Source organism: Triturus cristatus, chromosome 7 (genome assembly GCF_964204655.1).
Source record: "Triturus cristatus chromosome 7, aTriCri1.1, whole genome shotgun sequence".
Classification (NCBI taxonomy): domain Eukaryota; kingdom Metazoa; phylum Chordata; class Amphibia; order Caudata; family Salamandridae; genus Triturus; species Triturus cristatus.
Genome location: NC_140590.1, coordinates 487,755,448 through 487,772,241, shown reverse-complemented (window position 1 = coordinate 487,772,241; position 16,794 = coordinate 487,755,448). Strand labels below are relative to the sequence as shown.

The 16,794-nt window shown below is 46.6% G+C and overlaps 1 protein-coding gene across 3 annotated transcripts in view; it reads right to left on the bottom strand.

Moving 5' to 3' along the window:
- Positions 1-16,794, bottom strand: part of PIK3R6 (phosphoinositide-3-kinase regulatory subunit 6) — a 521,088-nt gene that overhangs the window by 350,122 nt on the left and 154,172 nt on the right. For all 3 annotated transcript variants that reach the window (XM_085616834.1, XM_085616836.1, XM_085616835.1), the window contains exon 3: positions 9,416-9,535. In XM_085616834.1, coding sequence (XP_085472960.1) covers positions 9,416-9,428 — 13 coding nt within the window. In that variant the 5' untranslated portion in view covers positions 9,429-9,535. The remainder of the gene's footprint in view (positions 1-9,415; positions 9,536-16,794) is intronic.

The following is a 16,794-nucleotide window of genomic DNA, read 5'->3' as shown; positions in this document are numbered from 1 at the left end:
GGAAGGGAACACCTTTCATTAGATGTGACCACTTTGTCCACCACATGATGGAGTCCCTGGCAGACTGTGGGAGAGTAATCCGATCTTCCCAACTGCCTGGCGCTTGCACCCACTTGTCTTCCAGAGCCTGCTGCAGGAGACGTATGTGCAATCTGGCATTGAGGACGATGAATATGCAGTAACCCATGGACCCCAGGAGAGAGGACACTTGTCTGACCGTGGGGTGGTGTGACTGCAGGAGATCTCGACATTTCATCCTGATCAATGAAAATCTCTCCGCCGAAGGACACACGCTTGCCTCCACGGTGTCCAGCGACGACCATAGGTAGTGAATTTTCTGGGTCGGATTGAGAATCGATTTTTTGAAATTTACTCGTAGACCCAACTTGTGCAGTAATTGGAGACTGTCGGAGAGATGCGACTGGAGTAAAGATGGAGTGGAACTCTTCAGGAGCCAGTCGTCTAGGTACGGATAAATGAATATTTTTCGCCTGCGGAGAAAAGCCACCACCACTGCCATGCACTTTGAAAATGTCCGTGGGTCTGACTTGAGACCGAATGGTAGGACTCGGAACTGAAAATGGCATAGAGCAATTTGAAAACGAAGAAATTTTCGATGTTTCCTGGACACCGGAATGTGGAAATAGGCATCCGCTCGGAGGAACCGATGGTGGTGGGGCCTTGAACCGTAGCAAATATCCATTCTTGACAATATTCAACACCCATTTGTCGTTGGTTATATGTCTCCACTCCTCCAGATGACATGCGATACTTCCTCCTACCGGAGTGGCCAACGTGTTTAGAGGAAGCACTCTCTCATTGCTTCGATGGCTGCTTTGAGGTAGAGGTCTGCTGCTTATTGTTCCCTCTTCCTCTACCTGGTCTCCGTTGCTGAAAGTGAGACCTCTGCTGCTGACCCTGAGACTACCACTGAGAGGTTTGACCCCTCTGTTGGAATGGGCGTTTATCGTAGGAGCGAAAAAGTCTGCGAAATTCCTTCCTTTTCTCAAGCTCCACAGCTTTCACCGTGTCCAATTCTGCTTTCATCTTCGCCATTTTGTCGTCCGCATGCGGCCCAAAGAGAGAAGACCCATTGAAAGGCAGATTGGTGATCTTCCGTTGAACCTCGCTTTAAGGCCAGTCAAACGTAACCAAGCAAAACGCCTCGAACAGATACCATGGGAGTACCCGTGGGCAGCCAGATCAGCCGAATCAGCAGAAGCAATAATTACCTGATTCGCCACTAGACCTCCCTCTTGCAGTATTTTTCAAAAGTCCTGCTGATCCTGTTTTGGTAGTTTGTCCGCAAAGCGGCTCAGAGAATCCCACACGGATCCTCCACAGCAGAGCGGAGGCAGTGGCGACCTTCATGAAAGATGCGGACGTGTTGCACATCCTTCTACCTATAGAGTCCATCAATTTGCTAGCCTTATCCGGGGGTGCTGAGGAGGAAGACATAGATGAGGGCGTCTTCCTAGCTGCTGCCACAATCATAGAATCTGGAGGAGGATCAGATCGAAGAAATAACGGATCTTGGTCAGGAGTCTTGTATTTCTTCGCTATCCGGGAGGGCACAGAACCCACTGTTGCTGGTGTCAAGAAAGTCTGTGTAGCCAGTTGGACAAGGCCAGGGACAAGAGGAAGCAAAGGCCGGACTGAAGAGCGGTGATGGAGAGTCTCGAAAATTACTGAAGAGGTAACAGTTGGGACCGACATAGTGATGTTCAACTTATTCGCTCCTCTACAGAGAACCTAATTGAACGTGCGGAGATCATCAATTGGCGACACTCTGGATGGAGGTGTAGTCGTAAATGTTTGAGAATAATCTCTGAGCGAGGACCTGGTGGAAGAAGACCAGGTGGGAGACTTCTGTCGGCTTCTCTTCGGAGAAAAATGAGAAGAGTGAGATCTGTCCCTTGATCGAACATGGCGGGCATGTGGAGAGCGCGATCTGCGTGGACTCCTTCTTCTGGAAGAAACCAGTCGGTGATCTTGATCTTCGTGGTGTTCTTGGAGCCACATTATGGGATGGAGAATCCCTGGACAGATGTGAAGGAGAATAGATATGGGAAAAATCCGACCCTGGGCTACTGAGGGCCTTAGACTTCCTACGTCGTGCCTCCTCACCAACCACCAGAGAGCCCTCAGGGGAGACCTGGACAATATTAAGTCCTGGAGACGATCCAGACCATGAGGGTGATCGAGATGCAGCTCTAACCTCCTCCGAGGCAACAGCAGGCTCTTTATCTCTCGACGTCGAGGGTCTCGATGTCAACCTGTGCTTCTCCCTCGACGTCAACCTGGGCTTCTCCCCGGACGTGGGGTGATGCATGGAAGGAGTTAGGGACCTTGCTGTCCTCAATGGCGACTTCGCCCTCCTCAAAGAGGACCTCGACGTCGACCGTCTATGATGCCGTGGTGACTTCTACGGCGAGCGCTCTCGCCTCCTCGACGTCAATGCCCTCGCCATCAACTGGTCTCGAGACTCCTTCGCCGTCAGCAAACTTCGACGTCGACCTACGAGGAGGCGACGGAGAGTGCCTCGACGTCGATGGGTGTTTAGACGTCGATCGACCCACATCTTGAACATACCTCGAGCCCGAGGCAGTACGCGTCGACGTCGAGGCCTTTCTCGACGACAGAGACTCACGCCGTCTCGACGTCGGAGACTCTGTAGGCCGCTTCTTCGACGGCGGTAATGATGTCGACGGTGAACACTCCGGAATCTGCCTTTTCCTCGATGGTGCAGAGGCAGAATGATGCTGGCGTGGATGTTCCTGACGAGAGGAGGGCTCTTGACAGGCAAGGCCACTTTCCAGCCGGGCTGTTCCTCTCTCCAGCACAGCTTGAAGGCGAATCCTAGCTCTGTCGTGAAGAGTCCTCGCAGAAAACTTCTGACAGTGATAACAAGAGTCTATCTTGTGACTGGAAGGAAGACAGGTGATACACACAGAGTGTGGATCTGAGATCGCCATCTTCTTTCCACAGGCTGGACATTTGCGGAAAAGAGCCGGCATTCTGACAGGAAAAAAAATAAGATGTTCTGTTAAAAAATGATGATAAACCTCTGCCAGCACAGGAACTGCAAAAAAAAAAAAAAACAAGAAGAAAAACAATTCCTGACAGAAAAGTCAGAAAACTGTCGAGCTCAAGCTCCAAGATCCTCACAGAAGGAGCTGGAAAAAAGAACTAACCTAACGGTCACCTGAGGGGCATGCTGGGAGCAGAGTGTTCCCTGGAATTCTTAAAGGCAAAGTGTTTAGAATCTTGGAACCCTTACAGGCAGGTGCCAGTTCTCTTTTCTGTACCAGGACAGTTATTCTTATGCAACATATGGCCCAAACTGCCTACAATTACATGTTCATCCTTTTTCTGGAAAATAAAGGATTCTTGTATGAAACCATTACAGTGTATGGTCTCCATTACAAGGAGTTTTGAGAGGCTTATTTTCATACATGTAAAACTGATGTAATTTTGGCTGTTTGCCCTGTTTTGGATTGTTGTTGGGGCTGCATGTTTACATATATGTAGGTAGGCATACATATGTAGGTGTATGGGTTTGGAAGTATTATATGCTTTATGGTCTGGATCGATGTCTGGATTTCTCTCTCTCTCTCTCTCTCTCCAAAGTGGGCACCAGATATAAATCACTCTTCAGAACACCAGTTGACCTGTGGACGTCTCAGAAGGATTGCTGTGCTGCTCCTCAAGAATGACTGCTGCCTTAGTGTTGTCCCATTGTTGTCCCAGGACCACCAGAGTGACTCCAAGGGCTACGTGGTTGGCCTCCTGATCAGAGCCTCAGGAAAGGCTCTAACAACCTTGAACCCAGCACCTAGACTGTCTGCTGTGAGACCTACCCCCAAGTGGTGCCACCCCGGTCATGGACTTTTGGAAGTGGGCCAGAATGTGCTCTGTCAGCCCAGCTGTGGTCCTATGGGCACAACTAATGTAGCATGACATCTCCTTGCAGCTCTGCTTCGGAACCACTGCAGAGCTAAACATCCCCTATGCTGAACCACACATCACAGTCCATAGTGTCTTAGGACTCGGCAAAACGAGCTGCATCCTCGATGCCGGCCTTCGCATCACAAGCCCTTTGTTGAAGGTCTCCACGATGACAATGCAGTACTTTGCATCGCAGCCCACAGCTTCTTCGGACCCACTCGTACACAACGCATTTTGGATGCAGCACTTCGCATCGCAAGCCCCTCAGCAGCAGATTCCTCAATGACGCAAGACTTCACAGGGCTTTGCATCGAGCACCTCAGCTTCTTGGGGACTGCCACTATGCAACACATCTTGGACATGGTATCTTGCAGAGCTCCGCAAACCAGGATTTAAGGTACTTTGTTCAGCAAGTCTAACTTGGTCCCTATATCTGGCCTACGCTTCATCACAGCTGGCCTGAACCTTTGACTTTGTCCACATCCAACGCGATCAAGTAACTACAGTTGGCACTTTGTGTTTCTAAGCACTATTTTCACTTAAAACTTTAAAATTAAATTTCTTCAGTTTTTTTCATTATGGACTCAAATCATTTATTAAGGTTTACTCTATTTCTCTAAATTGGTGAGGGATTTTTCTTGTGATTTCACTTTATTGTTTGTAGTGCTGAGAAAATGCTTTACACATCGTCTCTAAGTTATGCCTGACTGCTTATGAGCCAAGCTACCAGAGGGTTGAGAACAGGTTAATTTGAGGTTTGCTTGTATTTCACCCCGACAAGAATTATGGTTGTTGCTTGAGTAGGGTTTCACCCCCCCCTCAACCAATAACCCAGTTTCATAAGTAACTCTTTAATCGAAAAAGTATGAAGTGCAGATGGACACTCACAAACTAAAGATTTTTTAATGCATTTAGTCTTCACAAATTGGGTCAATAGCAAGGCAAGGCCTAGCAAGACCATGAAGACGACGTTGGTTAGCTTTTAGAACTTTAATTAAATGAAACACTAGGTTGCCTAAGCACAAAGAGACTTTACAATTTGTTGGTGGCAAAGCAACTAACTATATGCCTTTGTAAGATTGTGTGCACGTCGCGAGTGCTTGCTGATCACATGCATGGCGTAGCATCGGCATCTCAACATAGAGTATGCTTTGTGCTTGCATACTCCATGTTTGGACTCTGCTCTCTCACTCAGGCCTTTATTTCTGGCATCTTAGCACAGTGCAAGGTGGTGCACGGCTGCCACCAGTCTCATTGATATTCCAGAGACTGGCCAGATTCTGCTTCGAGCATACAGCATGTTTGGTCACCATTGTTATTAGCTGCCTCACTGGGAAAACGAAAAGATATAATAGTGGATCCAACAGTTCCATTTCAATACAGCTTAATATCTGAAAATAATCAATGTTTCGATCCCTATTAATATGAGCATATCAGATTGGCTCTTCATCTGGACAGTGTAGCAACCTTTTTAAGCAGTAGTTCTTTTATATGGACATTTTCACTTTCACCAAGTTCACTCGTCGCATCACTCTTGTTTGAGAACTCCTTCTATTTCAGTTAATGTTTAGGTCTATGTCATTTTATAGTGCCTGTTTCTGCATTTCAGTACTCGGGGTAAAGTCTGTTATTAACTTTAATAACATATACGGACTGCGAGTTTTTTCAAACTGACTCCTTCTACAATTCGTAGGCAACTGTTTTTCTATTAAGTAGGTCATATGGTATTCGATTCTTATATTTGAAATGGTATACGAATAATCACAGAGAAACCAACTGAACTATTGTTATGATTTTGTTTATATAAGCTACCAGTGTCGGCTAGTGATTGCAAAAAGTGGTGGGCATAAGTCCATATCTGGAATTGCACCATGGAAACCCCTAATCAGTGGTACTCATTTTATCGATCCAACCCAGGATGAAATTTTGACAGAGCTTACTAGGATTTTAACATGAACAATAGAATTAAACACAGTTCCTTCCACTGAATACATTCCTTAGCGAGACGGGGGAAGTGAAGGGAAGACAAAGACTTGAACAGGTTTTTACCTTTACTATTCAGGCACTCACAAGAGGTTTGGTTTTTCTTCTTTTATCATATAGTGCGCTATCATGATTCATGGCTGGAGGCCACTTTCACGCCTATGCCCCAGCTGTGACACTTCGCTTGCACTGACATGAAGCCTGACATGATCAGATCACAGTAAGCATTTTGTCCCATCAGGTGTACTAAATAAACAAGCATCTGCAATGCATTAGGTCTCGCATTTACATGAGTTTGAACTATTGCCATTGTAAATGACAATGCCTTTTATTTATATTTTATTTTTTAAAACATAAAAGGCATTCTTTTTTTTTTTTTTTTTTGTTTTTGAAAACCTTTATTTCGAAATTCAGGACACAGCTATTCAGCCGACAGCCCGAAGGTTCGGCAGCATTGAGAGTTAGATACAGTGATGTGTCCCCAATACAGTTCAAAGAGTAATGCAAAGGTCCAATTTTAAATAAACACAGAAAAAACTCACAACAAACCCCAGCAAGGCAAGGACATTGAAAGCCCATGGCGAAAGCCCCCAGGGGAGGCCGGACCCCACTCATCTACTAGTTACAAGACTGTGTACGGAGGAAGAAGGGGGACAGCAGAGGCCCAAAACGGTTCCTAAAACCAAACTGTGCTGGAAAGTAGGTCAGGGGGAAAGCTGTTCCTCGGGAGGTTCCAGATCCGGGGCAAGACATATTCCCCCCCTGTATTGGTTCCACCGCCCCCAGATGGCATGCCACTTCCGGGGGCGACCTCTAGAGCAGTAGACCGTCTTCTCCCTAAACATGCTATAAAAGGCATTCTTATTCACAATGGCAATAGCGTAAACTTTTGCAAATGCGAGACCTATTGTATTCCAAATGCTTGAAGGCATCGCGGAGTTGCCCCCTTCTGTCTCCCATGGCCCCTGAAGAGCTCCCCATTTGCTAGGGGTTAAATAAACAAGCCGATGGTCACAACTGCGCAGGAGAGACCCTACTGCCCTCCTGCAGTAAGAGAATCTCATTAAAGAAAATAGTGCTTACAGACTAAAGAAGACATACCGTGTAATAACCGAAGTAAAAGGGCCAGTCCTCATGGGAGGTTACAAATTAAAACAAGGCGCTACTAAGGAGGAACAAGCCTAATAATGAATCAGAAGCCAGCATTTACGAAGGACAATGACACCAGCCAATGACAAATATGGGCAGAGAGTGGGCGGGCTTCAAGTACATTCTTCCAGGCTCGACCTAAAAACTGAAAGTGGATACATTGTGGCTGTAGAGAACAAGAAATATGCAGTATCTCACAATCTTCTCAACTCTGCCATTTCATCACAGGCTGGAGTGCGGTTAATGATACGTCCTGATTCCACCCCACCCAAATCACAAAAGAGTAAAGGGTAGGGGCAATTTTCTTGACTGACGTTCAGGCTTCTTAAGCCTGAGCTGAAGAGTTAAACACCCAAGGCCAATTCCTACAGCGTCGCCAGAGAATGAGGAGGAGACTGGGAAGAGACGTCACCTGGGATCCAAGGCAACATGAGGGTTTTATGTACATAACCCCCATGCGCTACCCAGGCTCGACATAAAAACTGTGGATTCATGGAGGGAGTTTGAAATGGGAGTGGCCTGGACAGAAAAGACATAGGCATGGTGGATTAGGATTAGTGAATGGCTAATTGAGTCTCATAGATTAAATCTTTCTAGGTTAGAAAAGATAGTAATTAGGCTGGGTGGCCTAGGTCTGCACTCTGTATGTTGTTGAATGGGCAGGCAACACAGAGAAACCAGTGCAGGGTAGATGCGCTCTTCAAACATAATTGAATAATAGCCACGCATGGGCTGTAGCTTAGACTCAGACAAATCTCAAAAAGACCGAAATAGATGCACTACTAATTAAGGTGACTTTGGGGAGCTGAAACATTGATAATTCATTTGAGGCCTGTAAGAGTCTTAACTTGTGGCAGTATGAGATTTCCCTCTCAGGTTCTTTTCGAATGAATGGGTCAGGGCCTGTCCACATGTTGATGGCCATAAAACCCTTTCATGGAACTAGAGTAGTATCTTAGCTTTGCTTCCATTCATTTTTTAACCCGTTGTAACACATCTTGGAAAATTGCAGTCACATATGCCTGAAAATTGGAAATTGCAGCAGCCATATGACATTTTGGTGATGTTAGCTTTCATATAACACCTACAAATAGAGGATGCACCAGACCTTTGGTACCTATGACAGTGGCCTTGCTACTTGTGGTCTCAGCAGGTGTGATTGCAATGAGCAAAGATAAACTAACTCAGAGACAGGAAGTAATTAAGGCTCAATGAACACTGTTGACATTTTGACATTTCAACTTCTTCCTTCCCTTCTAAACCCTGAGCAGCAAACAGGGAAGGACAAAAGGTCACACTAGAAAGCAACGCTGTGATATCAGTGGATGCCAAGACCGGGTGATGCAATCTTCTGCTGTAGCCCCTGAGTACAAGGAGGTGCAATTTCTCTTAAAACTGGTGAGAAATGTTTAGACATGCTAAATATATTTTCAGCAGTATAAGATGTATTTTCTTTCCTGATCATTTTTAGGTCGAGCATAGAGGCAGCGCGCATGCTCTGCTCTGCGAGGCATGCTGTATTGGAGTATGAACTTGAAGCCCCGCCCACTCTCCACCCATATTTATCATTGACTTTTATCATTGCCCTTCGTAAATGCTGGCTTCTGATTCGTAAATTGGCATAGTACTGCCTTGTCTTCATTTGTAACCTCCCATGGCAACTGGCCCTTTTACTTTGGTTGTTACAGGGTACGTGTTATTTAGTCTCTAAGCACTATTTCGTTTATTGAGTTTCTCTTACTGCAGGCAGGACATGCGCTGCTTCAGTTGGAACCGCTTGTGTTTTTTTAAGCAGCACGGCCGCGCTTCATCTTATGTGTTTTAAATTAACAACATGGGCGCGCGCTTTCTCCTTAACACGGGCGCCTGCTTTCAATAACCCGGGCGCCCTCGTTCAGTCACAAGAGCACCCGCTTTTAGTCACATGGGCGCCTGCTTTCAGTCACATGGGCGCCCACTTTCAATCACATGGGAGCCCGCTTTCAATCACATGGGAACCCGCTTTTAGTTTAAAACGGGAGCCCACTCTTACTTTAACACAGGCACCCGGCATTATCTCAATCCCCCACCCACCCCATCGCTGCTTAATCTCGCTCCACTGCTCTCGTGTCTGTTTCGACCCCCATTCCACCACCCAGACCTAAAGCCCCGCCTCCTCCACGAGACCATCTAATCATACACTGCATCAAATATGAACAAACAGTATTAGTCTTAGGCACCAGAGACCTCATTAAAGCCATCTAAAACTATAGGAAAAACAAGTAGGTCAAACGTTCACAAATCCACCATTATTATCTCTACAAAGGTTAGACTTTGCTTTTGGTACTAAGCAAACCTGTGCAATCCATCAAAATGCAGAGTTTGCAGGACTGGATCCCGAAGTGGAGATGAGAACGGTGTTTTTTGTTGTTGAGTGGTGGTCTCGCTGCTCACATAGCTGAATCGTGGCTCAAGCCTAGAAAATAAAAAACAGAAGGGTTAAATATGATGGAGAAATTAAGCTGGCTGGATGCTGTAAGAGAAACAAGCATTGGCATAGCCAATAGGTCTCGCCTTTGGGACCTTATGTGTTTAGCCAGAACCTTTGGCCTCGTTGTAGAGCATTGTGGTTGCTGTGCATTATTTTGAAAATCTGTAATAAAAAGTGTTAAGCATTTTTGTTACCTTTATACAAACGAAGACGACATTATATACAACTGAAAAACCGGATTTAAAAAAAGATTATAACTTAAAAAATGTCTTCTAGTTTTTTTGTACTTGCACTTCTGGCAACTTCTTCCTGCCTGTTCTCATGCTTGTTTGTTATTATTTTTTTTGTTATGGGGGAGCAGGACATAAATAACAGGGAAGTGGAGGTTGGAAAACAGTAATTTAATTCGAACACATGCAAGCAATCTCTGATACTTACTCCAAAGTGGGACACACTCATGGGCTTGCAGTCGAATACTTCAAAGGGAGCACACTCGTGAGCACTATTTCAGATATATACTCTAACGGGGGAGGCACCTATACGAACACTCCGATACTTACTCCAAAGGCAAGCACTTTCACAAGCGTTTCCTCAGATACTTACTCCAAAGGGGAGTGCACTCTAGGATAAATACTCCAAAGCAGAATACCCTTGCAAGCAGACACTCCAATACTCACTCAGGTGGAGCACTCAAGCAAGCACTCTCTGATATTCCAAAGGGGAACACCCTTGCCAGCAGACTTTCAGATACTTACGCTAAGGGGGCACCCTTGCCAGCAGTCTCTTTGAGGTTTACTACAACAAGCATTGGCATAGCCAATAGGTCTCGCCCTTGGGACCTTATAACTGTTTAGCCATGCAAGGGTTGATGTTGCACCAAGGATATTGTGCTGCATAACTAAATACTTACAAGGTCCCAAAAGTGAGACCTATTGCCTATGTTAATGCGTGTTGATGGTTTTCTGCCGATTTCTTAACAATCTGTAAACTGAATTGTTAATTACTTTATTCATCTGATACGAGTTTGTGAAGAGAAATGACGTCGCAAACTCGAGAGAGCGAAGTGAGAGACGATGAGGTAGCGCAGAAGTATTTATTAACTAAAAAGTGGAAACGTCGCGAGAGCCAGCTGAGGAGAGCAATTGCCTTAACCGTCACAGACCGAAGTGTTATATATCATATGTCCGCGTGCAGTGCTAACATTCGACACGCGTGCGCACAATGTCAACATTCCGTCCGCAAGCACAGCCTCAACATTCGTTCTGTGCGCGAGCGCCAGCTGACATTGCAGAGGAAAGGCAATGAAAGAGGTAAAGCTGGAGAGTGTACATGCCATTGGCTCGTGGAGACCTGTTGGGGTGCCTGGGTAAAGAGATACATTATCAAACGTCAGACTCTCTCATCAGTCATCAACATCTGCCAATCAGCAGTAAGAGGTGCTCTGCCTCTGCTGCAGGGAATGCGATCTACCCCGGCCTTAGGGGCTGACAAATATAGATTCAATTATAATACAAAGTCTAAAAAAACACACACAGTGAAAGCAGCTGGAGGGCCGCGCTCGCTCCGCCTCGTACACAACCTGCGTGTCTAGACAGAGGTACAGTAAGGATGACTTGGAGAGCTGTGCAGAGAGCCGTCTCTGTGCCAGCAGAAGGATGGGGCACACAGACAACCCAGCATAAACAACACACACACACTCTGACAGCCACAGCAAAGCCCCGGGCTTAGAACACGGCAGATGGTGCCTCCATGCACTGCAAAGGGAGGAGGCCAACACACAACTGCAGGTGAGACCCGAGCTTTGTGGCCACACATGCCAGAGGCCTGGACCCTCATACAATGGAAGTGGTGATATTAAGTGAGGGGAGCACCCCACGCCACAGCGCCGGCCAGAGAACAAAAGCTGCAATTGCTGCCAACATAAGTGAAGATGCAGACAAAGGCAACGAGATGTGGGACCGATCCACACTGTCAGCTAAAATAGGAGGGTTATAGACACTTGAGAGGAATTTTGAGGCTTAGATGCACTGGTAGAAGCGAACAGAAGCAAACAGACAAATCTGCACTACCATATATGTAAATATGTAATGTAAATACGGTGCTCATGTACAGCGCTCCAATACCTTCGGGTTGAGTTCGCGCTATATAAAAGATGCAAAACAAAAACAAAGCAAAAAAAACAAGTCACGAAAGCGAGCGCACACGAACCATGTTCCGAAAAGGGAGGCGGGAGATGCGAGCAGAGCATATGGGGAGCACTTTCGCGGCTGCTTTGATGTTCTCAGTGGCTGCGCGGCTCACTGAGAACATCAAAGCGGCCGCGAAAGTGATCACGCAGGCGGACAAATGGTGCGCGCGCCCAGCGGCGCACATGCACTGTAGCTAGAGGCCTGCAAAAGCCACTAGTCTGCATTTCCAAATCCCGCTTACTAAAGCTTTCGCCAGAGCAGCGCTAAAGCGCTGGCTCAGGCGAGACCTAAAAAGGAGCACCCTTGCGAGCAGACACTCCAATACTTATTCAAGGGGAGTCCTCAAGCGAGCACTCTGATACTCCCCAGGGGGGCACCCTTGTTAGCAGTCTCTCAGATATTTACTCCAAAGGGTGGCACCCTTGCAAGCACACACTCCAGTACTTACTCAAGGGGAGCACTCCTGCGAGCACTCTGATACTCCAAGAGGGGTACCCTTGCCAGCAGTCACCCATATACTTATTCCAGAGCGAGCACCCTTTGTGAAGCTTGGCTGCAAGCTGCAGTGAGATGCACTCAGGCGTACTCTCAGCTCTCTTTAGCCGAGTGGCAGATTATGGAAATTGATAATCTAATGAGTTTTGATATCAATTGATGATGAAGCATATACCCGACTCCCCGTCCCCCTGACTCACCCCCTCCCCCCGTATTATCAAAGCCGAGAGAACAACCCCAGCCGCTGCAGCTGCCTGCCTGTCTCTTTCGTCTGCTTTTAGCGAGATGTGACGGGCTGATAAGGGCTGGGAGCGGATTCTGCAGAGATAGGGCCAGAGCACTTTTGTTAACTTCATTCATGAGTTATGTGGAACTTGTTCAGCCGTTACAGTGGGCTCCGCCAGATAAGGGGGGCGTGTCCTGGTCGCAGCTCTCATGCGTGAACCATACTTTACACCAAAGCAATTCAGCGTTAACATTTTTATTCATGAACATTTTAAAGCTCCAAACAGGTCCAGAAGGCGTCGGAACGCTTTGCGTGGGTTGGAATATTTCGGGATTAGGCAAAATTGGCAGAATAGTCATTAATTTAAATGTCGAATCTAAAACCTACAGTGGTGAGTGATGGTGAATTACCACCCAGCGCAATTACACATTTTACCGTGTGCCAAATTTGCACCTGGCAACATCTTTCACTTTTCAGCACACATTTGGAACATATCTGTAAAATGTCTGAAGAAAATGGAACATATCTGGAAGATGTCTGCAGAAAAGGACAACGGGTGGTGTGAATTGCTTGCACTAAGGGCCCATTAATTCTTGGACTTGCCTGTTATTTCCCATTCAGCCCAAAAACGTATGATGGGTGTTTACTGGGGTTTCGGTACTGTCTCCAGTCGGTACCACTGGACTGTTATTATCACCCCATGTTATCAGCCATGTATAATGTGGATTATGGGCTGTGCCCCTCTGGAACTGATTCTGTGGCTATGGCGAATTTTGCATGATTATGGATTTGCCGCATTTGCCACATAATCCATCACCTGCTGCATAATTTTAAAATTTTAACAAAAAAATAGTTTCAAGCTCAAACTGATCAAAAGTTACTAAAAATGCGGCGACGCTTGTTGCTGTGTAGGGGATGGCAGTTCACAAAAGTTGACTGTTCACCCTTCAGTTTCATATGCCTCTCAGGTGAACATTGCTGTATTTGGGTGTTAAACTAGTACTAATACGGTGAAGCCTTTGTTCATTGTTAACGTGCAAAATAATGAACTGATACTATTCGCAAAATGTGCCGCACCATGCCGAATAATTTGCATTTTCGTTCTGCGTCAGTCATCCCTGCCGCATAACTTAGTCCTCCCATGCCGCATTATTCCAGTTGCCTTGACCAGAGGGATGTTTCCTCATACATGCAACCACATCCACACACGGTTCACTCAGGATGCCGTCGAGCTCTTTGCCAGGGCTGGTTTTCGGCCGATTTTATCACAGGGCCGAGTTTGCAGCTATGCTGCAAAAACGGCCCTGTAACAAAAACGGCCCCCAGGGGCCCAAAACCGGCCCCCACCCGTGCAGCGCACCGGGGGATTGCCCGGTGCCCGCTATGGCCAGTCCGGCCCTGGTTCCCAACAATCTGTCCCACCGCTAATGTGATTAATGCCGGCGCTTTTTTTTAAATTCCGTGATGGAATGGATGATGAGGGCAGGGAGGGGCTGCTTACATTTGCACTTTTATGCACACGCAACCACTCAGAGTTATGAGAGTATTATGTTTCTTGTCTTTTTTCTCATCAGGCCTCAGCTGGCTGCCTTTTTTTTCCAGATTCTTATCAACATTTCTGCAAGCCACACGATATATATAACACCACACTGACCACAGAGGAGACTCGCTCCACTGAAATACTGCCATGCGCGATCCCCTGACCAAAAGCAAGCCCCCGGAGACCATGCAACAAATTTAAAAGGACGGCTTTACAACACTATGCCTCCACCGGTGTTACTTGAACCCTTGCAGTAGGGAGGACTGAGATTCCAAACAGCCACAGCCACGACTCTAAGCTGTTTCTCCTGGCTCCCCGCGCGCGGCTGACAACGAAGACCAAGAAGAGGCTCACGCTGTCCCAGCCAATGCCAGCGCAGCCTTTCGACCCTGGCCCCATAAGAACGTGCCAGCAGCCAGAGCCATACACAGAGCGCTCAGAGCAGAGAGGAATGCGCCCCCCGTTAAACAGAGGTCTAATTCAAGGAACACTGGCAGAGAACTGGTCCTGCTAAAGCAGGAACTCCAACACCCTGCAGATTCCAGTCCCACAAGTAGGCGTTAATGGAGACCAATATAAACCGACCTGCATATCCCAGAGACATGCGAAACCACAAACCTGCCTGACAACGTACTGCAGAAAAAAACACAAGCGGGGCAGCGGCGACAGCGAACGCGCTAATAACGTGCGCGCTACAAGGGCAAACCAACGCGACCAGCGCTGACCGCCATCTGTGTCCAATTAAGATCATTGTTAACAGATGGCACTGCTGCTCACCCCGTGGACCCCAGTCCAAGCCAGAGAAAAGGCGGGCCATGCACCCGCCTTTGGCCAATTGTGTGCTGTCTTTCTTAGAAAGACGCACGTAAAGGCCAATAGGTGTGATAAAAAAAAAAAAGCACACGCACGAGCGAGTGTTTAAAGTCAAAAAGCCCTTACTTAAAGTCTCGCAGAGCAGCGCATGTGCGCTGGCTCAGGCGAGACATAAAAAGCATTCTTTCATATCAGCTCCAATTATGTACAAGCGTCAACAAGCATTGACAAAACCAATGGGACTGACTAGATTTAGATGTATCTATTCTTTCATGCAATGGTCAGGTGCGGTTTTGTGATACGTCAGGATGGACAAGCATAAAAACACAAGTCAGGTGGTCCAATTTCCCATGAGAGACAACTTTAGCCGGTCCTGGCATTCTAGCCAATAGCAAGATGCATTCTGGAACTTGTAGATTTGTAGAATCTCAACATGCAAAATGCTGTTGCCTATAAAGGAAGAACAGCCTGGTCCTAGATGTTACGTTATCTTATGTCAATTTGTAGAGCTCTCTATTCACCTGTGAGGGTATCAAGCAGGGGCGGTTCCCTCTAAAGGGTGAAGTGTCGCCCCGCCTGCTGCGAGCGCAGCAGGAAAAACAAAGAAATAAAATGCCATTGCCATGCCATTTTAATGGACGCTTGCTTGCGCTGTGTATACTGCGAGCATGAGGGCAGGGCTAATTCCTGCATTTGCAGGATGACACTGCTGCCCCTGCAGTGCACATGTCAGATTGGCCAGCTGTCTTGAGACGGCCAGCCCACGTGCGCTCTGTCGACCCAGCCCCAGAGCTGTGAAATAGCCAGGGGATTGCTGAAACAGACCCCCAGCCTCAAAATGAGTGCTGGATTAGCTTGCTCCAACCAATCCTGGAGTTGGTCTCCTGCTGAAAACAACATGAGAGCAGCTCTAGGTTTGGATTGATTTGTACCCACTAGGCAGGAAGGAAGTCCTTTCCAGCTCGTCGTCTCCACGACCCCGCCAGAGACACAACGGATGGGACGCAGACTTAATGGTGAGTTTTGGGATATCGTGCCACTCGATATTTTCATAGGGCCAGGCACCACTGGTATCCAGGTGCTTAGGCTGGTGTGAAGGTTTCTAGTCTCCGAGCATTATTTAAAGAGCCAGGTCTTCAGCTTCTTGTGAAATTCCAGTAGCGAGGAGAAGACTCTAATGTGTTGTGGGCGGCTGATCCATTATTTGGTGTCCGAATTTAGAGCCAGCAGCACTTAATGCCTGTACATTTAGGCTGTCAGTCCTTATCAGTCATGTGCTTAGAAAGAAAAATGAAATACTGCAGTGTTACTTATAGGGTCCCCAGCAGTGCTTAATGCAGTACGTACATGGAGGTACTGAGCTTCAAAGGTTATATGTTATAACAGTGAGACACATTATATTACAATCACCAGTCGGAGTCCCAGCAATATGTACATGTGACTCCGCTTGACTTTGTGCAACTCACACTGAATCCCTGGCATTCGCTCTGCACAACCACATACTGGGGGCAAATCGTGACTAAGGAGGGCGAGAAAGTAAGTGCAAGAAAGAAAGGGAGGGAGAAAGTTAAAAGTAGATAGGAAGAAGTTAAAGGTGAAGGAAATGGGGAGTATGTGTATGCGAGTGGCAGAAAAATGAGGAAAGAGTGACCGAGTACAAGAGAAATAAGAGAGAAACAGCAACTAAAAGCAAGCGAAAAAGAGAAAGGTAAGAGTAAAAAACATGTATAAACAAGGCATTAGCCACTGTCACCTGAAATATTAGAAAACAGCAAGCATGAGTGAAGCTGCACACTGAGCAGTCTCTATATTGAAAAAAATTGTAATACAGGAAAAAGAACTGTGGAACAATTGTAAAGAACATATTTAGTGCAAAATAGTGTCGCGAGGCTAAAGAGCAATGATAGAGGAGGAAAAACAAAAGAAGAAAAGTCAAAGCAAAAAAAGATTAGAGGAAAAGAAAACATGTCATTATATAGGA